At 36.1% G+C, this 25634-nt stretch overlaps 1 protein-coding gene across 3 annotated transcripts in view; it reads right to left on the bottom strand.

The window, feature by feature from the left end:
• Positions 1-25634, bottom strand: part of NCKAP5 (NCK associated protein 5) — a 711275-nt gene that overhangs the window by 479866 nt on the left and 205775 nt on the right. For all 3 annotated transcript variants that reach the window (XM_087950139.1, XM_087950137.1, XM_087950138.1), the window contains exon 3: positions 7418-7491. In XM_087950139.1, the coding sequence (XP_087806265.1) occupies positions 7418-7491 (74 nt within the window). The remainder of the gene's footprint in view (positions 1-7417; positions 7492-25634) is intronic.

Here is a 25634-nt window from a genome sequence, read left to right as displayed (position 1 = left end):
TTACTTCGTATCAGAGATTTTAAAAATGTCATTGAATATTATTATAGAGAAGTTGAATAGAATTAATATTAGGCTTGACATGCTTACAGAGGAAAATAATTTCTAATACAGCAAAATTAGCATCAAATTTTCCAAAGCATGTAAGAAAGAAACACACATACAGAAAAGCTGGAAGTGGATCATATTTCAAAATGATCTAAATCTAGGTTTAAAACACTATTTTAATGCTATGTTGATAGTATTTTAATATAAAGCATATAAAAAGCAAAGGAAAAGATACTAAAAGTCTTAAAAAGTTGGATTTGAACAGATCGTTTTATCTTCTGCGATAGTAACAAAATACTGAGGTGCAAAATAAATCAGGAATGCAAGTTCTTGATCTATTTTTGCAAAATGTTATGAAACATGAGCTAAGCCTAAGTATTCCCAAGGAAATGAGATAGTAGCAATAAATTTGCATGCTCCAGAACAGATGGCTGTGCCACATGAAGAAAGCAAAATGTATCAGGCTCTGTGAAATGAGAAAGAGATGAAAACTCCTTGTCCACATGTTCTTGCAAACTGCTCTACGTGTGTTATGATAGGCATTCTGTATAAGCAGCATGACATCACGTTTAGTCTCCTTTCTGTCTCCCTCTCAGCTTGGTTGCTATAAATCAGCCTGGACTGTGAGTAATGCTGAAGGAGTTAAATGTTCAAAATTTGTGTCTGTCTCTTTTATTAGCTAGCTAGAGTAAACTGGAGGCTATCGTTCAATGTCAGGTTCAGCATCCAATGACCCAATACGTTAAATTGTGGCGACCACAAATCAAAGGCATAATGAAGTCTGAGAAAGTGGTCTATCCTGATTTATTAGGACATCTGTCTGACTATAGACAATCTAGTGTTGCCCTTGGACAGCATCAGTTATTCCCATGGTCTTCTACTTATCAGACTGGCCTTCAAAAAAAGAAGAATGCCTCAGAAACTTGCCAGTATCCCAAGGTTTTGCTTCAGTATTTGGAGAGATAACTTTAAAAAAAAGAATTAAGTGAGATAGGCAAATATTAACTGGCACATAAATATTAACAACAAAATTCTATTGTTTATATTATTTATACTATCATAGGAATTGAAATTAAAGGCTGTTTAAGTTTTGGATGTTGGTAGAAATAGATAAATAGAAAATGATCTGGAAGATAAAGCAACAAATGTATGTGGAAATAAGTTTTCTCTTTATATATTTATCTTTATATAAGCAGTATAATCTTGACCTTAAGAGTAAAAAAAGTCTATATTATAACATCTCATTTTTCTTCCTTATATTTTGAACTAATTATAAAATTGTGTAAATCTAGATTCCACATGTTGATACTGTGTTTCTCATATAATAAGGCCGGGTCTTTATTTTTTTGAGCCCTGAAAAAATGGCTAGGCTGTCTTTTCGGGGGTGACTTAATTCCCCCCCTTGCATCTTTGGGTGGGCAGGCGGTGACGGCTTGGATGTTGACCTCGGCGTTGGTGGGGTACTTCGTATCGGGGTCAATGCAGGTATCACCATATCCGGGCGTGCAACAAAAGTACTTCCTAACGGCAAGCCCCCCCACCATTCCTCACCATTTCGCATGTTTTAATATAGGCCTTAATTTGGGGGGAGGGACTTAATTTCATTTCATGCCTATAAAACATGCTGGGACTTCCTATTGGGGGAGGCCGTATTGTTGGAGAAACAGGGTATAAAGCATTATTTAGAGTAACAGATATTACCTTTGTATACCACTTTTCCCCACCCATCCTGTTGTATGCAACGTTTACATCGGTTGGATAGCTGTCATAAATGGTGGTGAGCAGAGTGTTTCATTGGAATGCTAGAAACAATGAATGTCTACCTGTGTCCCCTTTCATGCTTAGGACCAGTGGTGGGATTCAAATTTTTTTACTACCGGTTATGTGGGTGTGGCAGGGGGAAGGATACTGTAAAATCTCCAGTCAGAGGTGGTATTTGCCGGTTCTCCGAACTACTCAAAATTTCCACTACCGGTACTCCAGAACTGGTCAGAATCTGCTGAATACCACCTCTGCTAAGGTCCTAGCAGCGAGTCAGAGCTCTTCTGAAACTGCATGGCTTAGTTCATCTCCTCTCTTAGTTCATCCCCTCTCATTTCCTGCATCGGATGAGGAGAGCACATCTTTCTCTTTCTGTCCTGGCCACTTTTTACAGAGGCACGGTTGAGAATGTTTTAACAAACTGCATCACTGTTTGGTTTGCTGGTAGCAGTGCCTCAGATAGAAAGTCCATACAGAGAGTGGTAAGGACAGCCAAGAAGATTATAGGAAGTCATTTCCTGTTGTTCAAGATACTGCTTATAATTGCTATGTACTTAGAGCTCAAAGCATTGTTAGCGACCCTACTTCACGGCCTGTTTCTGTTGTTCCCCTCTGAGAGGAGGTTTCAAAGTATTTCTAGCAGGACTACCAGAAGCTTTGTTCCCTATGCCATCCATCTGGTAAACTCACAAGATTTATTTTTCTCTCCATATACATGTATACATCCAAACTAGACTGTGTTGTTTCTCTGTGTCATATAATATACGTGGGTATATGCATATTTTTTTTATTTATTTTGTCCTGTTTATGTAATATATATTGGAGGTGGTGACCTTTTGAGAGTTGTATGCAATGAAATTTCATTTTAATGTATGCCAATTAGTGTACATTTAAAGTGACAATAAAGTTATTTTAAGTCTTCTAAATCTAAGTCTTGGCAGAGATCTAATAGAACACATTTTAAGATTACAGCATCCATTGCAAATGAAAGCATTTGCACTTGATAATCCACTGATAGTTCATAGAGAGAATCACTTTATATATCCACAGGAGTAGCCAGGATTTCTTCTTCAAATTTTTTGAGATTACTTGCAACATTTAGAGGATTTGGTGTTGAACTACTTGTCTAAATAACAACCAACCTAGAGATGAGTTCATCTTTTTTCAATTGCATAAGCAATGGTTTTCTTCAGTGGATACTGGACTCAAATTATCTAAATGCAACTTTTATCTGTTTCTGATAAAACAGATTTAAAATAAGTAAAGTTTGCTTTAATGTGAAAATATATGAAAAATAATATTTATCTGACTATCCCAAAGGTGCTTTTTCAAGAGGCAACTGGACTTTCTGGTTTTTCTTTGAAGACATTTCACTTCTTGGATGAGAAGTAAAATGTCTTCAAAGAAAAACAAGAAAGTCCAGTTGCCTCTTGAAAAAGCACCTTTGGGACAACCATGACCTGGATGATTTAGAATCTCCATAGACATTTATCTGACTAGTATTATTTATCTCTCCCTACCCATTTCTTCATTATCATTCATTAAATCATTCACCGCAACACAAATATGCGTGTTCTCTTCATTTGTTTGCAGAGTAAGTACCTAAATGTTTTCCCCCTTTATTTCTTGTAAGATGTATAGTCAGACAGACAGACATATTTGTGTACAAATATGTACCCAATTGTGTATTTTAATCATAGCAACTAATCTTTCAAGTCACAAGGTGCTGAATCAATGGAATTAATAGTTAAGAAGTACTGGATTAAGGGGCCCTGAAATTAAGATCAAGTTTAGCAAGCAGAAACTTCAAATTAGAGGTCATAGTTAGACAAAAACGAGGCTCCATCTGTGAAACTTGTGTCTGTCAGAAGCATCTCGTGCAAAGCTAGTAACTTAATAGGGTTTGAGAAGGAATGTAGCAAGATTGTCTACAGCAAACGGAGGCTGAGTAGAATAGTCCAAGGCACCTCTTATTGGATTAAATAATTATCCAAGATTTTGTGGGATCTCTTTAGCTGCTTTTTTTTTTTTACATTCCAATTTTCAGCATCTAAACCAGGGGTTCCCAACCTGGGGTGCTCGCATCCCCTGGGGGTGCGAGACGATATTCCAGGGGGTGCGAGAAAAGTCCAGGTAAATAATAGGATATTGGCTATATGTTGGCATTTTTATTTATTATGCAATGGATTAACTTTGTTTTCATTTTAGAGTTAAGTATCATTATTTAGTGGCCGTCACATACATAGCTGAAAAGATTCAATCCTACCATATATTTAACACATTCAGTAGTTCCTAAAGTCTAAATTTCAGGGGGTGCGAGGTTCGAGTGAAATTTCTTTAGGGGTGCGGGGCGAAAAAAAGGTTGGGAACCACTGATCTAAACATATGCAGTGCTCTGCCTGTTAATCATCTTCCCTTATTATCTGCTTTGGATTTACTTCATCTCATTCTACAGTCTTTAGACTTGTTTTTATAATTTTGCTAAATCCTTTATATGGGTCACAGTTTTAACATATATTGTTAAGAACAGGAAATGCATCACACTGAATCAGATACAACATTGTTGGTGTTCTTTTCCCCCATTGGAAGCATAGGAAAGCATTTTACTTTTGACTTTAAAGTTTAAGAACAGAGAATAGAAAATGTACGAGAATAGAAAATATAAGATTAAAGCTAACACATTTAGCTGGGAATAAGAAAACACTGTACTTAATTGGATTAGATCTGAGAAGATCAGCAGAAGACTGCCCTAAAAGGATCCAGTTCTATAATTATATAGCCAACAGTAAGCTTAAATGAATATAAAGAGTCTTATAAAGAAATACATTTAATATTGCACTCTAAGCCTGCAAGTCTATAATTTTATGTTTTATACATAAAATTATACATATATTCTATACATACATGTGTAGAGGTGTATAGAAATATATTACTAGTACCCTATGACTATCATTAAGTGTTGTAGCTTATGATTCTTGACAAATGTATCCTTTCTTCTTATGTACACTGAGAGCATATGCACCAAAGACAAATTCCACGCATGTCCAATCACACTTGGCCAATAAATAATTCTATTCTATTCTATTTCTAATTCTTGAGAAGGCCTACTGAGCTCACAGGACTTACTTTTGCATAGGAATATACAGGATTACACTGAAAATATTACTTTGCTGATTTAATATTTATGTTTGTAAAGCCTTTGCCCTTAAAAGGATAAATAAAAAATATATGGCCAGAAGCAAATGTGGGATTTCTGAGTCTTGATATAAGCTGTTCATTTCAGATATTACTTTGAGAATGATTTTCATTTCTGCAATGATACAAAGTTGGATAGCTACAGTTCTAAAAGGAAGTAAAGTCAACACGCAGTTCCATACATTAATCCATTCAACAGTACACACAATTACAGCATCTAAATTTTAAGTGTTCCAGTCCACATTTCAATCCCTGAGACAAAATAAACTTAGATCCATCTGCCTGAGAAGAATTCATCTGCAGATTGCAGTCTTAGCTAAAACTATACATACACAAAGAGAAAACAATTTAATGCATGTGATTCATCTGTTCCTTACATTTTAGTTAATTTTATACACAAATATCTTAAAAGCTGCTAAAATAATAAATAATATAAACATATTCCATTTAATGAACATTTGCAAACTAGAATTTCAAAGGAAAAAAATTGTATAATATTTTTGGATATCAGTGATTTTTTTTCTGAATAAAGTATAGCAGATTTTTAAAATCCTAACGTATATAGTAGAAACATGAATCCTACCAGTATAATGTACAAAGCAGGAATCTATCTGGTAATGTGTTTACATTATTTTTATAGTATTGTTTTAATGAGTGATAAATTTAGTTTCATTAATTTTTGTTTTATTAATTTTTTATTTTTAATATAATATTTCCATCTTCAGTTGAACAGTGTGTTGTCTGGGTACAAATATCTTTGTTAACAATAATCAAAATGTGCAACATCATTTCTTACATTTATATTAATTCTACAATATTAAAATAGTAACATTCCACATATTAATTCTACAATATTAAAATAGTAATATTCAACATACTAATCATAATATTTACTTATCTCTTCTAACATATCTTCTTTATTTTGTTTCCCTGTTTCTGACTTCCATTTTTGCTATTTAACCATTGATAAAATAGATTGCATATCATATAGTTTTCTGTTTGCTCTTTCTCCTTAATTGCCAACGTTAATCTGTTCATTTCTGCACATTCTAGTATTTTCCTAATCTCATTCTCATCTGTAGATATCTCTTCACTGTTCCAACTTTGTGCAAGTACAATTCTAGCAGCAGTTAATATATGAATAAATAAATATGCATTTTCCTTACTATATTTTTCAGGTAGAATCCCCAATAGAAATATTTCTGGTTTTAAATCAATATGCTTTATCATTTTTTCCAACCACATATGTATTTTTGTCCAATATTTTTTTGCTTTTGGGCAAGTCCACCACATATGATAATATGACCCAGGTATCTGGTGGCATTTCCAGCATTTAGCCGATTTATCTGTAAACAACTTTGCGAACCTCGCTGGTGCAAAATGCCACCTATAAAACATCTTATACAAATTTTCTTTGTAAGCAGTTGACATTGTTAATTTATAGTTCCTATCCCACAATTTTTGCCATTTGTCTAATTCAATTGTATAACCATTTTTCCCCATGCTATCATTGTTTTCTTTATTTGTTCATCCTCCAATTTAATGTATAGTAGGTAACTATACGTTTTTTAAAATCAATTTTTCTTCTGCTCTTATTAGTATCTTGTCTAGTTCTGTTAATTCTTTATAAAAACCATATACTTTTGCATTTTTCTCATATCTAGAATGTATTTGCACTTGTGAATACCATGTCATATCAATCCCTTGATTACTCAATTCTTGTTTATTTTTGAGCTCCCCCTTCTTATTCAAAATGTCTTTATAGCTAACAATATTTTCTATGTTAATGACATTTGGATGAACCAATGCTTCCATTGTTGAAAGCCAAACTGGTATCCTCAAATAATATTGTTCTCTGATTTTCTCTCACACTAGCAGTAATGCATTCCTAATATAATGCCTTTGAAAGTAACCATGTATTTTGTTTTTCCCATACCACAAGAAAGCATGCCAGCCCAATTGCAAATCATGTCCCTCCAAAGTCAATAACCTTCTGTTCTTCAGTACAATCTATTCATTCACCCAAGTGAGTACTGTAGCCTGATAATATAATTCCCAATTTGGTAACCTCCTCTATTTAGTTTCATTAATTTATACTGAAAAGAAAACGTCATTTTTGCAACATCAAACAACAAATATCGGGTTGATCTTAGGTGTTCATGAAACTATATTCAATATTATGAACATATATAGGAAGGACTTCATTTGTTGACACCAAATTTGACATTAAGAGCAGTAGTAAGATATTCTTACTACTGCTCTTAATGTCAAATTTGGTGTCAACAAATGAAGTCCTTCCTATATATGTTCATAATATTCTTACTACTGTTCTTAATGTCAAATTTGATAAGATATTCTTACTACTGATTAAATAGGAATAAGACATATTACTGATTTATATTCTAAATCTACCTACTTCCACAACTTCCAGCGCTGTTGTTCCAGTTGATTTAGCAAGTAATCTATGTATTTATTTGAGTCCATGTACTCCTGCAGGAAAGAAAGAAAAAAATTAGTCAATTTTTGAAAGTCAAGAAGTGCTAGTAGATAAAAGTTTTTTAATAATTTTAAAATTGCCATTTTCTCTCTTTGTATGTACCCCTACAGTTAAAAGCAGCTTTGAGAAAGGGAAAAAGTAGCATTTAAATTGGGAAAATGACATAGGAAAGAAAATTGAATGGTCCACTAATTAGAGAGTTTCAATAAAATTTGGAGTCAAATGTCAACTTTAAAATAAAAATTAAAAACTCATGAAAGTCCCTCTGACCTATGCACAATATGATTAAATGGTAAAATTCACATAAATGCTCAGTTGCAATTCTCAAGGGGGCGGGGGGAGAGAGTTTTTCCCTGTGGTCATGTCTTGATTTTGATAACGATCTGAATTCCTTTGTGTTGTTTATGTTAAAAATTAATGCAAAACAGATCAATGGCAATTAGGGTGTTCTCTTATTCTGTTATATAATGATATTTAAAATACTTCAGTGAGATGACAATGGATATCACCGCTGCTAAGAAAAAAATCTGGGTTATGTGCAGTATATATAATCAAGATGATAGCACTTTCCCCTTGTTTTATTATCTAAAAACTCAAAATTCACCCCTCCCTTAGGAGAGCATATATTTTTGCATTCATTGATTGTCACGCTTTATTATTCCTTGAGAAGGTTTGCAGCTGTGGAATTATCCGTTTGTCCTCATAACTGAAGAGTGCAGGAAAGTCCAAGTCCATCAATAATGCAATATTCCCACACATCTTTTTTTCATGAAGATAATACGTTACAAGATGACAACTGTACCTTTTCTTTTCCTAGTGTTTCTCAGGAGGTTTCTCTGGCTTAGAATAGACTCTGAATTGAGGCTAGGTGTATTAATGCTGACACACCACCAGAAAGTGTTTTCAGGAGGACCAAAGAATTCTGAGGCATTTCTTATAAAAGAATAGAATAGAATTCCTTACTGGTCAAGTGTGATTGGACACACAAGGAATTTGTCTTGGTGCATATGCTCTCAGTGTAAAGAAAAGAAAAGATACATTCATTAAGAGTCAAGAATCATGAGGTACAACACTTAATAATAGTCATAGGGTACAATAAGCAATCAAATCATGCTAGGAAACAGTCAATAAAAATTGTTAGGATACAAGCAACAAATTTTGGTTTTGGATAACAAGATGGGATACATTGGGCGAGATGTTTCAGTCCATGAAAAGGATCTAATTAGGAAGAACAGCAAAGTTGATTATTGTGGCAGTTCACAACTGTGGCATCCCAACTACCTGTTTTGCTACCCTAATGAAATTAATAAAACAGATTTTATATATATATATATATATATATATATATATATATATATATATATATATATATATTGATTTGTCAGTCGCTTACAAGATAATAGGTATAAGTATATATATAGTTATAAATACATAAAATGGGTACATATAAGAAAAATAAAAGAAACAATAGGACAGGGACGGTAGGCACATTGGTGTGCTTATGCACGCCCCCTACAGACCTCTTAGGAAAGGGGTGAGGTCAATAGTAGACAGTCTAAGGTTAAAGTTTTTGGGTCTGGGGAAGAAACCACAGAGTCAGATAGAGTATTCCAGACATTGACCACTGTGTTGCCGAAGTTGTATTTCCTGCAATCAAGTTTGGTGCGATTAACCTTGAGTTTGTATCTATTGTGTGCTCTTGTGTTGTTATGGTTGAAGCTGAAGTATTCATTGACAGGTAAGTCATTGCAATGTATAATTTTATACACCATACTTAGATCAGACCGATGACGGCGTAATTCAAAGTTTCCTAAGTCTAGAATTTCAAGTCTGGTGGCATAAGGTATTCTAGAGGAGTGGAGAACTCTTCTTGTGAAATATTTCTGGACTTTCTCAACTGTGCTAATATCAGATACGTAATGTGGGTTCCAGACTGATGAGCTGTATTCAAGTATTGGTCTAGCAAATGTTTTGTATGCTCTAGTTAGTGGTGTGATATTACCAGACAAAAAGCTACGGAGGATTAGGTTAACAACTCTAAATGCCTTTTTGGCTATGTAGTTACAGTGGGCTCTAGCACTTAGATCATTAGAGATGAGTATTCCAAGGTCCTTTACTGAGCTTGGATCATCAACAAGGTCTTGACTATTCAGCTTGTATTTTATTTTCTGATTTTTTTTTGCCAATATGTAAGACAGAGCATTTATTTGTTGAGATTTGAAGCCATTTGTTTGACCATTCTGATACATAGTCAAGATCTTTTTGAAGGGTAGTCGTATTGTCTGTGGTATTGAACAGCTTTACATCATCAGCGAAGAGAACGCAGTTGCTCTTAATATGATCACAGAGGTCATTTATGTAGAATATGAAGAGAGTTGGTCCTAGAACACTGCCTTGGGGGACACCACTATTGACAGGTACAGAATTTGATAGGACGCTCCCAATTTTGACCATTTGTTGTCTGTTTGACAGGAATGCTTCTATCCAGTTATGCAGTTGTCCAGAGATACCATAAGATTTTATTTTTAGGAATAGTTTGTCGTGTACCACTGAATCAAAGGCTTTACAGAAGTCTATGTAGATTGCGTCTATTGTTTTGCCCTGATCAAGTTGTATAGTCCATATGTTTTTGCAGTGTAAGAGTTGCAGATTACAGGATAGTTTTTTTCTGAAACCAAATTGTTTATTGGAGAGTAGGTTGTTTGTCTCTAAGTGGAGGATAATGGATTGGTTAATAATTGATTCCATGACTTTACAGGTTACACAGCATAAGGAGATTGGTCTGTAATTTTCAACTAGGCTGTATTACTATATGACCGTGATGGCGAACCTATGGCATACATGCCAGAAGTGGCATGCAGAGCCATTTCGGTTGGCATGCAAGAGGTCATCCGGAAGAACCCCACTGCGCATGCACATACACCCCCCGCCAGCCAGCTGATTGTTGGGTATCTGCCACGCATGTGCAGGGGGAGATGTGCGCATGCTTAGGGGGGGCATGCATGGGGAGGTAAATAAGATAAATAATTTATCTTATTTATCAAAGGAATATGAAATAAATCTGTTGGAAAAGGTACAAGGCATCTCTGATTGCAGACATTTACATATTGAGATTAAATAATCATATAAAAAAGAGAGTTCTGGACATTGTTTTCATAACAGAAGTGGAGGATGTTGAGGTAGGAGACTATTCTGAGAATTAAGCTTGTGAATATCTTACCTCTCAATTTTGTTAGAGCATATGCTTCTATTTTATTGAATTACAGGCCCCAACTTCGTTTTGAAGCAACCATCCAAAGAAAGCATACAGGAATAAACCTGTTATTGGAAACCACGAGGGATCCTTGATGCTTTCTGAGCTTGGTTGTTTTCCTGCAGATGCTTCATTACCCAAACTAGGGAACATCATCAGTTGTAGCCCCCTGATTTCAAACCTGAACTACAAATATTATCCTTTATTGGAAACCGTGTAAGGTCTCCTACTTTGGCCTTTCCTTAGCACCCCTTGTCAAATCATAAGCAGTAAAATGTGGGCCTCAGTAAAATAAAATAAAAAATGCAACTTGGAATGGACAGGAACATTTCTAACTATTCTGTACCTCTCCCAAAAAGCTAGCGTCTAAATCAGTGTTGTGGTGTATGGTCATTATTATTGTCCGGTTCTATTTCTATGGATTTTTTTTAAAAAAAGGAAGAAAGAAAAAGTTTTCCTAATGCGAAGAAAGCAAGTAATACATTTCTCAGCCTTGCAAGGTAGCCCATACCAGAAGATTGCAAAGTTGCATTAACAGATTCTGGCCAGTCTAGAAATTTATTTTTATTTACCGTATATGCCGGTGTATAAGACGACCCGGCGTATAAGACGACCCCCAACATTTCCACTCAAAATATAGTTTGTTATATACTCGCCCCTCTTCCGCATGCCTTCCACTTTTGCACTTTTTTTTTTTTTTGAGGCACTTTTGTCTACCGTGGAACGAATCCCATGAAGCTGAAAGGAGCAGCCAGCCTTCTCCCAGCTCCCAAGGAAATGAGGCTCGCACCGCCCGGGCTCCGCTGAGGTATCCGGCTGGGGCTGTCAGGAGTTGCTACCGCTGGCACGGCTCCGCGCGGCTCCAGTCCGCGTTGCCTCGGGAAGGAAAGGCAAAAAGGAAGAGCCGGCGGCGCTTGCAATGGCAGCAGCGGCTCCTGGTTTTGCCTTTCCCTTCCCGAGGCAGCGCGGACTGGAGCCGCGCTGAGCCGCGCCAGCGGTAACAACTCCTGACAGCCCCAGCCGGATACCTCAGCGGAGCTCGGGCGGTGCGAGCCTCGCTTCCTGGGAGCTGGGAGAAGGCTGGCTGCTCCTTTCGGCTTCACGGGATTCGCTTTCCACGATGCTAAAAAGTGCCTCAGCCGCGGGCAGCCGCGATGTGCTTCCCAATTACTATTTGCCGCCGCGATGACGACGACCCGGCATATAAGACACTCCCCCAATTGGAGGCATCTTTTCAGGGCAAAAAGTCGCCTTATACGCCGCAACACGGTATTTATTTAATTTTATTTTTAGTTTGTCAAGCACATATGAGAAAAAAAGCCTAAGAATGAACATAACATATAAATGTATAAGTATAAACAGGTATAAGTATATACATAATAAATGAGTACGAATAAAAGGGGACAGTAGGACAGGGACAGTAGGCATGCTGGTGCGCTTATGCACACCCCCTTAAAGACCTCTCATTTCCCCCACCCCTCATCTTTACAGTCCAAAAAATCAGGGAGGGTGCCTTTTGAGATATTTGCCATCACACACACACAGACACACACAGACACACACACCACCACTACCTTTCCTTCTGCAGACTCGGCTGTTGGTCATCTGAGTGTTGACTGTGGTCTAGTCTGAGTCTCTTCCTCTTGTCTCCCGAGATCATCCCCAAACACCGTTACAAAATGATCTCAAATCCTTCCAAACTTTACATTCTAAACTGCTAGAAAATACTAATATTTTATACATGAAAGGTATTTTTAAAATGTTTACTGAGGTGTGAGCTACACAGCAGCCGTGTATGTGGCTGTGAGCTGCATTAGACATTTCAACATCATTGAGACAACCTGCCTGTTTGGAGGGAGGATAATAATAGACATTGTAATAATAAAACTCAGTTATTCAGACTGAAACAAAGACTTCTTATACTGTTGTAACCACAGGGAAAAGCTTATATAAAAGGGGCTTTACCTGTCACCCCAAATCCCGCCCTGAAATCTGTTTCCAAGAATGGCCCAAGATGAATGATCTGGGATGCAAACCAAACAGAAAATCCAAGCTAAGAAGCATGTTCATTTGCTGTTGGATCAACACTACAACCTAATCTTCCTTGGCTTACTGATTACTCCCCTCCTTCATTTTGATTTGTGTTACTATCCTTAATTGTATTTACCAAAATTAAATGTCATAGTCAGATGGTTTGCTCTGAAAAATTAGCAAAAGCCCAAAACCAAGGAATTTTACAAGCAGCTCACATTATGTTCCCGAAATGGAATTCCTTTTAATTTTGAACATAATCTTTTAAAACAAACAGTTGCAGCTGCTTTAAACAACATTTTACACCGAGTGCTTAGCCGATCATAATATTTCAACATTAGCATGTCACATTAAATCTCAGCAGAAAAGATTAAACCTGTTTTATAACTTCCATGTTGAATCACATTGTTTTGAAAGCTTGTTTTGGCTAGGCGTGCTTCTCACAAATCTTTTGAGAGACCATACACATGAGTGCATTTCGATTTAGCGTGAGGCTGCTTTAAAACCCAATCCAGCACTCTATGCATTTTGGCCCAAAAAAGGCCTTACATTCATGGTCATGGTGGATTCCCTAGCAAGGCTGAAAAATAATAATAATAATTTTTAAAAAAACCTTAGAGCTTTTATTATCCCTGTTTTTATAATGCAACTTTATACAAATGTGGTTCACTTAAAAATATATTGTTCCTGTGGATCTTGGATTGTTCTACATACAGCCAAATCCTATTTGTTTTGTTTTGTTTAGATCCCAAGGCACATTAGAACTTAGAAGAGAAAGCATCAGCTTGCAAATGTCACAAAAGAATTCTATGGATGTCAAATGAAAACAAGAACTGAAGGGTTGGGAAACACTGACACCTTCCCTCACCAAAAGTGGGATATTATAATTGTGATGGAATGTAGTGATGAGATGGATTCCCAGGAGAGGGGGGGTGTATTCCATAGGAATAAGAAGCAAGAAGAAGTCCAGATATTACAGTGCATTCAGAAAGTATTCAGACCCCCTTCACTTTTGTCAATTTTGTTATGCTGCAGCCTGATTCTATAGTTGTTGAAATTCATTATTTTTCTCATTAACCTACATTCAGTACCCATAATGACAAAGTGCAAACAGAATTTTAGAAATGTCTGTAAATTTATTAAAAAGAAGAAAAAACCTGAAATATGATATTGGCATAAGTCAGAGTTGTCAAACTTGCGGCGTCATGGCAGCGTCATGTGATGTATCGGGACTTTTTTCCCCCGGGCCTGGAGTTTGACAGCCCTGCTCTAAGAGCTATGAGCAAACACTTAAAAAAATTAATTATGATTTTACTTTTGCTGGAGTCTTGCATAATTTCTTCAGCAAAATTGATAACTTTTGCTAGCTATAGATAGATCCTTACATTTTAATGTTAGTCTTTAGAGCTCTAAGATGGTTTGTAACCTTGTTCCTTTTTACTGTATTTTCTGAGCTCATATTAGCCTAAAATTAGTGATAATAAAAATGATATAAAAGCTCAGCAGTAACTCTCTCACTATGTAAAAGCACCTTCCTCAAGAAATGAACAAATCTGGCATTCTTTTGTTTTCTTTCTCATTTAACTGATTTGTGACAGGTTTTCCCCAGTATAGAGATTCAGCACACAGCTTTTAATAACATGTTCTGCTTGGCTGTATTTCTCCCAATAATTGCATTTTACAAACATTTGCTACTAACAGAAGATTTTGTGTGTGTATGCGTTCACCTAATGCACACATTTGGAATGCATTTTTTTTAAAGCATGAATTGCTTTGCATGAAAAAATTCCGGATATCAGCATATGATTCAACTTCAGTACATATATTGGGGAAATGAATCACAATCCATATGAATTACCCACTCCACTCTGGCCCATACTTGCCTTTTATGCATGTGCCATCTGAGGTAAGATTTCTGTGCCCATTTTATGCCAGCAAGGTTTCCATGAGGGAAGGAGGAAAGACAAATCAACATATGTGGTTGTTCAAGTAATCTTTTTCAAGCTGTCTGTGAGGGCAAAATGTCCTTATCCAGTAAAATGTAGCAGCCATTTTACTGTTTGTCTTTTCCTATGCTCCAATGGATTCCATCTCATGATCCATCTTCTCTTAATACCTTCACTATCATGGTACAGACAGCCATTGTAGAGTGGAGTAGTTGTTGCGGTATTGATCTAGGAATGGGTGACATAGGTTCTCTAGTAGTCCGTCTTCCTCTATGGAAGCTTACTGAGTGATTTTGGGCTAGGCCATTTTTCTTTACGCAACCTACATCACTAGCTTCTTGTGGTGGGAAAAATTAGGAACCACACACCTTGCTTGCATTTTGCAAAGCTATAGAAACCACCCTACTCTGAAGGGGTTGGGAAAAGATGGCACACCTGGATCTTATTAGTTAACATGTGTTATTTTGGTTTATATTTATTCTGTACATTGTCTCAAGCTGTGAGAGGTATCGAGATTAGTGTAAATACATGCACATACAACATACAAAAATATGGGTCCTTGGTGCTCTCTGAGCTTGGTTGTTTTCTTTCGGATGTTTCATTACCCAAACTAGGCATGTGCAGAAGTTTCAAAGGATCCAAAAAGTCTCCCCCACCCATCCAGGCAAGGGTCACCAAATAATGTTGATTCCTGTAACAATATCTGATTTCATTTGAGATGCTCGAACATTACTGACCAAGTCCTATTTTTAGCTACTTACCTTTCTATTCATCATAATTTTCACCAAGCAGATGTGACCACTTGCCAACCAGAAACTGTATCTGAAGAAGTTTTCTGAAAGTTGTAATTGCTAGCCCATGCAAAACTCATTAAACCTTTGTGCAGAGAGGCAACCTCTGTTTGGCTTATTCCTTTTAAAATTAAGGACACCAAGTCACGTACTTTTCAGAACAGAGGGCTAGATAAATTCTAGGCAAAATGTTCTCTGTAAGCAGCACCCATTGAAAAGAAAAACTCATCAAAATTCTTCAGTCCACGGACTCCTGTTTGGTGGCTATGACTGTCTTTAGAAAAACATTGCCGACTTAGAAAATCATTCCCCAGAGCTATATACAGTAGCTCCTGTATGTTGTGACCTGTCATGAAAATGCAGACATGAATGATTAGCAATGAGAGGCCAACAGGAGTGCAGAAGCTGAGGCTGCCTTGTCTGTAGACATGCCAACACATTCTTCACTCTTAGTAAGACAGCTGAAAGGCAGCTTAATTTCATTGTTTCCTGCAGTCCTTTGTCTTTCTTTTCCATGTCTGGCAGGGCACCCAGTTCTAGCCACAATTTCTTTCTTTCTTTCTTTTTTCTCTCTGCAAGAATAGGAATTGTTAAGGCAGGTTGGAAAGCAGCATCTGCTCTGCAGTAGCCAGCACAGTGGTGGCATTCAAATTTTTTTACTACCGGTTCTGTGGGTGTGGCTTGGTAGGCGTGGCAGGGGAAGGATACTGTAAAATCTCCAGTCAGAGGTGGTATTTGCCAGTTCTCCAAACTACTCCAAATTTCCGCTACCAGTTCTCCAGAACTGGTCAGAACCTGCTGAATACCACCTCTGAGCCAGCAGTGCTGATTTCATCACTGCTTCTACCTTGTTTAAAGGACAATTGCTCTGCAACAAATATTAGATTTGACTTGTGTGTATGACCTCATACATATACCAAGTTATGCTTATATTTGCATGGATATACATTCATATATTTAAAAATATATCTATATCTCTCAATTTCTGATCTATCTTATCTATCTATCTATCTATCTATCTATCTATCTATCTATCTATCTATCTATCTATCTATCTATCTACTGTATATTTGAATAGGAAAGCTAGGATTCTGAGTCACTTAATGAAATATACTTTCCTCACTGAACATATTAGAATGGGGTTTTTGCAGAAGATTCAGCAATTAGAGAATTGTATAGAATTACTGCCTCTAAAACTGAGTTACTGGTAAATTTGATTGGTTTGGATATCTAGTTCATTGAGAAAAAGGATATTTTCTGAAATAGGACCTTTTCTGGGGAAAAATAGCAGAACATGCTTCCAATGGAAGACATTTTTATTGCATGGCTGCCTTGTGATTTGTAAAGTTGGTTGGGCTAGTGAGCTAGGAGGTTAATGTCCCAGGTTAATATATCTTCAGAAATTTTGAGTGCTCCATCTGGAGGTTTCTAAGAAGAGGCTGGACAGGCATTTGTCCAGAATGGCATAATATCTCTGCTTGAACAAGGGGTTGGACAAGAACACCTCCAAGGTTCTTATTATTCTGTTAAGACTTCTAGATTTCTGCCCAGTACTGATAGAAGATCATGTTTCCATAGACCAGATGGCTTTACTAGTCCTAGACAACTGGTGAATTTGTTTGGTTTGATGACCTGAGAAATGGGCATTAAGATCAATTTTACCTTATTCTGCATTGTTTTGCATGGTTAAGGAGTTAAAAGAAGTGCTGCATTTAATATTGTTGACTATTTGGTATATTTTATCTTTAGGGCATTCTATTCTTTATGGCATCGAGTTTATTTTAAAAGTTCCTATTTCATTTTGCCTTTTACACTATGTCCTACCCATTGTTGTTTTTGAACTTCCACTGTATATGAATCTGAACCAAAATCTTCTGACTATTTTCCAGCACATCTATTTATGCATTAATTCTGAAGACTATTTGAATAAGAAAGAAATACCCATAACAGAAGGTGGATTTTTCAGGCTGAGGAGTCAAGATAAAACCAGCTCAATCCATCAAAGCAATTATGTCTAATCGCATGTGTGCATTTTCCATTTAACACTTCAATGTTATATAATTTTAACAACAAATAGCCATTAACATTATATATTTAGCAAAACATTTTATGATTTAAATATTCTTGTAACAACAGGAACCTATTCCAGTAACATGCTTATAAGGTTCGGGAGGGGGCAATATATCATAAGAATTCAAAAAATGATTATCTAATCCAGTTAGCTGACCTTAAACAATTAAATTTAAATCAAAGCACAACCAGTTATGGACAAGGTTAAACCAGTCAGTCATCTTTTGGACAATGTTATCCTTTTATTCTTTTTATAAATAACTCAAGGAAGAAAAAAATGTTAGATACAAAATATTAGAGAAAGAAGATGAGAATCTATATTTCCAATATGATTTGGTGTTGATTTCTCACTGTGAGCTGCTAGTAGTAATGATAAAGACATTTGACTAGGCTGGTGGCTGATTGTATTAAGTATGTGGTATTAGAAAGAGCCCAAATTGTACTATATCTGTCTATTAAAAATACTCAGAAAAAAACATCTATCTACAAATATTTCCTACACTGAAATGTTTACAAGAGTCCTAAATACATTTAAGATAGATTTTTGAAGGATATTTATGTTTTCAGGATATTAAATGTATCTTAAGATCCCGGTTCAGCCAAAGAATTTTCACTTCAAAACTTTCTCCTTCTTCCTCCAGCACTATCTTGTCCAGCTGCCGGCTTCTTTGTGGCGGCCATTACTGACCGCCGCTCCATCACCTTGAGAAAAGGGGGTTTTGCCGGCTGGGGAGGGGGTCTGCGATACCCCCAAACCCCTATCCGGATCCCCCCTATCTTCGGCTGCCTCTACGGGGCAGCCTTATCCTCCAGACCCATCGGGATCGGAGGCACCAAGACGGCTAGCGCAACAGGGATTGCGCAGGATCGCGAATCCCTGCCACCGCCGAAGCCTGGCAAACCGGAAGTCCCAGATTTTTGAAGGATATTTATGGCCAATAACAGCAAAGAGATATTTTAATTTTGCAGCCAGTTATCTTTCACTATTAATGTCTGACGATGATTGATAGGAATTATTATTTTTTGTATCATATATATGTAACTAATACAAATGAAAATCAGCTTTTGCAATAATGCTAAACAATAGACCAAATACAGATACTGACATGTTGCATTTTTTAAAAAAGGTTTATTTTCAGCATGAGGCAGTAGGAAAAAAAAAACCCAACATCACTACACTCAGTATTCACAGAATTATCCATTTCATTTTGCTAAATCTGTCCCAAATGCAATATAGATGAAGAAGATAATATCACATGATATTACCAAGAGAAGAAACATGGGACAGATTTAGCAAGCTGGAAGTGGATGTTTCAAAATAGTAGTTATAATTAGAAAATCCCAGACAATCTTAGCTATAGAAAGCACATCTAAAATAAGATTTCAAATAACTTTTTAACTGGGTGGAAAGCTAATTTAACTTTACTTTTTTAACAAATAAAAAGTAATAGTAAAATGCTCTCTTCCTTAGAATAATTTTGAATGAAAATGTAAATCTTAATAACGTGTCCTGTAGAGCAGATATTGGGCTGAGAGTTAATTGACTCAGCTTTCCCAATTCAGTGCAGATACCAGGCTTTGGCGAGGACAGAGGGAATGAGAATAAGGATGCCCTTGAAGATGGAAAAAGACGGAGAAAAAAGGCAATTAAAATATAGTAACATTGAATGTTGCATGAACTAAAATCCATTCTTGCAACGGGAGAGTTTTTTCCACTGCCCTCTGCCCTCCTCCTTCTGCATCCCACAGTGTCAAGCTCAATGGTAACACTTAGGAAGAAAGAACAACACAGATTTCTGAAAAGTACTTTAATTGCAGCCTGAGGTGAAGAACAAATCTTGAAAAGTTTAAGAATGTTGTAAATTCCCAGCCTTTGTTATGGTGAGTTGATTAAGGTGGATTCTTCTTTGAAATGCTTTTTTCCTGCTGCTATTACATGGTCCAGGTTGCCTCTTCTAAGAGAAACTCAGTACCTTGTCCTTTGCTTTCCTGCAATATTTCACACTCTAGTCCTCCATGGCAAAAATTTGTAGATATAAAATGGCCCTATGAGAGAGCCAGTTTGATGTAATGGTCAAGGCACCGGCCTAGACATCAGGAGAGTGTGAGTTCTAGTCCTGCATCAGGGATGACAACCAGCTGGGTAACTTTGGATCAGTTAATATCTTTCAACCAAACTCACCTCACATGGTTATTGTTGTGGGGAAAATAGGAGCAGGAAGGAGTATTACATATGTTCACTGCATTGAGTTACTTTATTTATTTTTATTTATTTTATTTATTTGTCAAGCTTGTATTAGATAACAGATGATTATTAATTCATGAAATGGATACAAATAAAAAGGGAAAATTAGGACATGGATGGTAGGCATGTTGGTGCACTTATGCACACCCCTTACAGACCTCTTAGGAATGGGGTGAGGTCAACAGTCGACAGTCTAAGGTTAAAGTTTTTGGGGTTTGAGGAAGAAACCACAAAGTCAGGTCGTGTATTCCAGACATTGACCACTCTGTTGCTGAAGTCGTATTTCCTGCAATTGAGTTTGGTGAGGTTTACCTTGATTTTGTATCTATTGTGTGCTCATGTATTGTTGTGGTTGAAGCTGAGGTAGTCATTGACAGGTAGGACATTGCAATAGATAATTTTATGTACTACGCTTAGGTCGGACCAAAGTTCTAAGTTGTCTAAGCCTAAAATTACTTATAAAGTAATAAAGGTAGAATAAAAGTCAATCAACCAATCAATCAATCAATCAAACAAACAAATACTTGTTGGATCAGAGTGCTATTTGTTTGGTGTTTAATTATATTTTTATGCCACTCATATCACTGTTACAGTGACTCTGAGTGCTTACAATATGTTAAAAGGTAAAAAAGTACTACAAGGCCATTAACATTAGAAGGATGATATAGAAAAGCTAAAAACCAAGATGATGGCAACCTATGCAATGGGGATCTTTGCTATCCCATCAGCCAACCCACAACATAGCAGGCCTCTGTCTGGGTGCCAGGCCAAACAGCACAGCCAGGTTTTTAGGGTTTTCCAGAAGGTTAGGAAGGCGAAAGCAGATCTCACCTTCTGGTGTACACCTCTAGGCAAAATAGTTTTCAGCTGATCATAGTCACAAAGTTCCACACAATGAAAAATTCAGATGGCTCTTTCTCTCTCTGACTTTAGAGCAGGGACCTCCAGACATGGCTGGCTGATGAATTCTGGGAGTTGAAGACCACAAGTCTTAAACTTGCCAAGTTTGGAGAACATATTGTGCCCACATTTAGTTAAACATAACTACAGCTACTTCTTAGATCATCCTCTTTATCACAAAAATAGAATTGTCTCTATTTCAAATCTTCTTTGCAGAACAATCTACCACATACACAGCTCCATTATGTTCCGAGTTAAATATATTAACTCTACAGTACTTATGTTCAAATGAATCATAATTTAGATTTCTCCCTTCACCCAAATAGATAGTAAGAAAATGTTTTCAGAATATCTACACAATCTTTCCAGATATGAACATGAGTTTGTTCTCATTTAAGGCTAACAGGAGATCTATCTCATATTTTTGCCAGTGTTATGAAGTTGTTTGGTGTGTTAAAATTATGTGCATGTGTTTTTTTGGGGGGAAAGTTTTTCATTTTCCTGAATTTTGTAATCAAAAGAGTTCTACATGCAAAGGTGCTGAGTACATGCAAATCCCCTTGAGCCCTCAGGATTATACATGTGGAGGCGGCAATTTAAAAGAAAGAGCTGAACTACTTAATAATTTCCTTTTGAAAACCATTTACATTAGTATCGGCTTAACAGTAGTTAACTGAAAGAATCCAGATAAACCAACAATCATTCTTAAACAGGAAATACGTTCAAAGGATATTGCTTAATGGGCAATGGGCAAGGAAAATATTCAGTAATCATATCCAAGAGTAACTCTAAAGAAAATTTGTATCTAAGTGGAAATTTCTAATTTATTTTTTATATGCTAATATGTAGTGACTATTGTGAACACTTCATTATTATGGAAATTAAATGCAACACAAGTAAATAATATTTGAAGAAAATCCATCAGACTCTTCTTTTTATTATCTGTATCAATATAATATTCTTTCTTTCTTCCTTCCTTCCTTCCTTCCTTCCTTCCTTCCTTCCTTCCTTCCTTCCTACCTACCTACCTACCTACCTACCTACCTACCTACCTTGAGATGCATATCACGTATGTAGGGAAGAAAGCTTTTTAGCTTCCTATGAATTACGTACAAAAGCTTTTGAGAGCAAGTTAGTAGCTCAACACTTCTCATTTTCATACAAATAGGCACTTTCTACTTCCTTTTCAATTGTCATGCATTCCATCCTGTTTCTCCATTAAGTGTTAATTCCACCTAGTGTCTAATGACCAAAAAACACAATTCTATTTCATTTTTGTCATTAGCTTTTGCAACAGAATATAAGAGTTGGCCCTCTAAGCAAATCAGCTGTCAATCAAGATATGCCGTTGGGTTGAGTTATTTTTTTGGTATTAAGAAAAATAACAAATAGCAAATAACAACCAAAAAAATGAAGCTAAGTTTGAACTGTGTATATTTGAGTAAACTCTTATGAACTGAATGGCAATCTCATGAGTAACAGTAAGAATTATTGTGATTCTTATTATTGCATATTATTATACTGTACTGTTGTATTATAATACATTATACCATCCACATGAGAGAATGATGTATTTCCCATCCATTTTATTTTTAAAAAAAAAAAATATAATATTTCAACAACACTTGTGGAAATGCAATGTGAATGCCGGTTGTGCGGATGGCCTTCTTGTCCTTGTCCTTCCATAAACCGATGATTAGTATGACTGGAAGGGCATAGGTGCGTGCCTAACCCCAGCTGCTGTTCTAACATGTTCAATGCCTTGTGCCTTTAAGTTCCTGAATACATGGTCCAAGGTCTCCTATTCTGAAATAATTTCCTGCTTTGGCTAAACAGAGACAAGCTCTTTGTGACACATTACTTTTTCCTAAATGAGATCTTTCACAGTCTTTATGTAGCACCTCTACACCACAAAGAACCAGCATTTAGCTCATTGACCAAGGAATGCACAGTGGAATATGCAAGTTGGTCACTTCACCCTTGTTCTTTCGTAACACAGTAGTTCAATTTCATGTTCCCACTGAAGAAGCAGCCAGTACTTTCTCTAATATTGCTTGCATACTACCTTGCCATGCTTGTCTTTTAATTGGTGCTATTCTTTTCCTGTTCCCCACACCTTGTCTTTAATATGCAAGTGTGGAATTTGTCCATTAGATAGATAGGTAGTATATATAGGTAGGTAGGTAGGTAGGTAGGTAGGTAGGTAGGTAGATAGATAGATAGATAGATAGATAGATAGATAGATAGATAGATAGATAGATAGATAGATAGATAGGAGGTATATAGGTAGGTAGGTAGATAGAGATAGATAGATAGATAGATAGATAGATAGATAGAGAGAGAGAGAGAGAGAGAGAGAGAGATAGAGATACAAACACACATGAAATGCATTTTTTAATTTTTTGTTTCTAAATGCACATCATTGTGTGAACAGTGTCGTTCCAGGTCATTTTACATTTTAAAACAAACATGACAATGGTTTCACATTGATATTATTAACTTTCTTACATAGTTTGATATTAATACATATTATCGATCTTAATTATTCAATGTTCTCATGTACTGTTTTGTGTCAGTCTCTATGTTCTCAACATCACTTCTTTTATTATAAATTCTATATTAGTAGTCCTATTTGCAGTATTTAACAAATGGTATAATTTCATAAGTGCTCAGTTATCAATGTGTAATGAACAACACCTTTTAACCAATTGAAAATGATTGATAAGTGAGTGGCTTATAATGTGTTGTCTTTCTATTCTTGAAACTATAAATAAATGCTACAGGGTTTTTGAGATCACTTATTATTTTAGAATTGCAGGAAAGAAAGAGGCAAATCTTTAAAAACATTAAGAAAGTTTTTATAATGTTTTTCATTATATACAAACCAGAAAAATGTTTTTAAGTCAGGAGGAGTTTTGATCTTTCAGTTAACACCCATCCAACTGTTGGTTTTATGGCTGATGTTTCATCATGTCTTGAAACAGTTTTATCTATTAAAACAGGGGCCCCCAACCCATGGCCCACTACCCGGCAGCAAGCTGTTCAAAACCTTTTGCATGTATGAGTTTCCCCGCCACTTGCACAGAATCATCCATTCCCCCTCCCCACTGGTCCGCAAAGCCAGAAAGATTTGGGAACTCTATATTAAAGCACAAGTGCAAAGAGCATCAAGAATTCTCTTGAAGGAGAGAAGCAAGAGCTGCTACCAAGGCAACAGTCAAATAACTGGGTCTTGAAAATAATTTGAGAAAATCTCTTGACAAACCCTTTCTTAGTTCATGCAAAGATAAAACTCAGCTAAGGAGAAGCAAATTTTATAACTGATACATTAAAGTAGTCCTGACCTATATGGCATTGGTTGTTTGTCTGGATTATCTTATAAAGCTGACAAAGAGGAAGACAATAAGGGAAGGAGGCCTCCTCTTTCAGCACAATATTCCTCGTTTCTGGAATGCATCAAAATATTAATTAAAAGCTAAGCCTTAATTTTAAGAACAGTATGAATAAAAGAGAATATTTGTAGTTCAGGTTTGAACTGTGGGGTCCTTGGTGCCTCCTTAACACTGATAATGTCATCTAGTTGGGTAATGAAATGTCTGCAAGAAAAGAGCTATGCTCAGAGAGCACCAAGAACCCAATCATTTAAGAACAGTGCCTAAGCATTTTGTTATTGTTGTTCCTTTTCTCTTTCAGTAATTCTTCCCTTTACACTTATGTTTTGTTTATAGAATAGTGTGGTCTGTGAATGCATCCATTGTAATCTCTAAACCATGACTTATAAAACAGACCACTTTGCCTTGTTCAAAAACTATGATTAAAATAAACTATGGCTGAGACATATTAAGAGCATTTTTGGTAGGTAGTCGGAATAAAAATATTAAATTAATTAAATAAATAAAAGTAAGAATACAGTAGTTACTTCCTGAATTACAGTTAGAATATTATTGCTGAATCAGAGTCACTTTATAGATGGGCAGCATACAAATTTGATAAACAAACAAACAAACAAATAAATACAATTTTAATTTAATTGTGTAGACTGGATGTATAAATTCTAACGGGTAATCCTGTATGAAATACTTATTTATTTTTCCTTAAGTGTAATACAACTACATTTTGCAAATATTAGGAAATCAATCTTTTTATATTAATAGCTAACTCATTTCTGTCAGGAGGTTTAAATGTATGCAAACAGTAGGTATCTAGGGTGGGAAAAATAGTAAAGTATCCATCAGTCATCAAGAACATTTTTCTAAATGCAAAGAGGAGAAATGTCTCAATATTTCTTTTAAGATTCCACAGGACAAGCTTTATCGTAACTTCTTTTGAAATATTTCACATCAGGACCGTTCCTATTTCTACTGTGATATGTGCCCATCTAATCCTCCTCCGACTATAGAATTTACCTTAGCTCTGCTCTGAAATTTGGTCTCTTCAGTGAAGAGAATGCTACACTATCTGTGCTGTAACAAACTAGGAAAAAAGGAGTAAATAATGAAAAGCAATTCGAGAGAGGTCCCTATGGAGACAAGGCTGCAATCCAAAGATTAAAGAGAATTTCAGCTTCTCCAGACTGGAAAAAAAAAATCTCCAAGACTTCAAAGACAGAAGTAATTGCATTAGGATTTGGAGACCATCATGATTATACTTCTGTAATTTATATAATCTTCCCCATCTTAATATCAAGCCTGAGCCAGTACTGAATTAAACAGAAGCAGTCTGGGATATTTTCAATATTGTTGGATTCAGTATTCCTATCCGTAACCAGTGGCTATGTTTATGGGGATTGGAGTTCAAACAGTTTTGTGTATAACATGCAATGTGATATTAAAGTGTTGCCATCACACATCAAATTTTGAATGCCCGAAATGCATTGGAATAGAAGCTAAATATATGCCCA

This window comes from Notechis scutatus, chromosome 1, assembly GCF_049901735.1.
Source record: "Notechis scutatus isolate UNSWTSFEM ecotype Mainland chromosome 1, rNotScu1.2, whole genome shotgun sequence".
NCBI classification, from domain to species: Eukaryota; Metazoa; Chordata; class Lepidosauria; order Squamata; family Elapidae; genus Notechis; species Notechis scutatus.
Note: the sequence above shows the minus strand (reverse complement) of the source record. Positions and strands in the feature narration are given on the sequence as shown.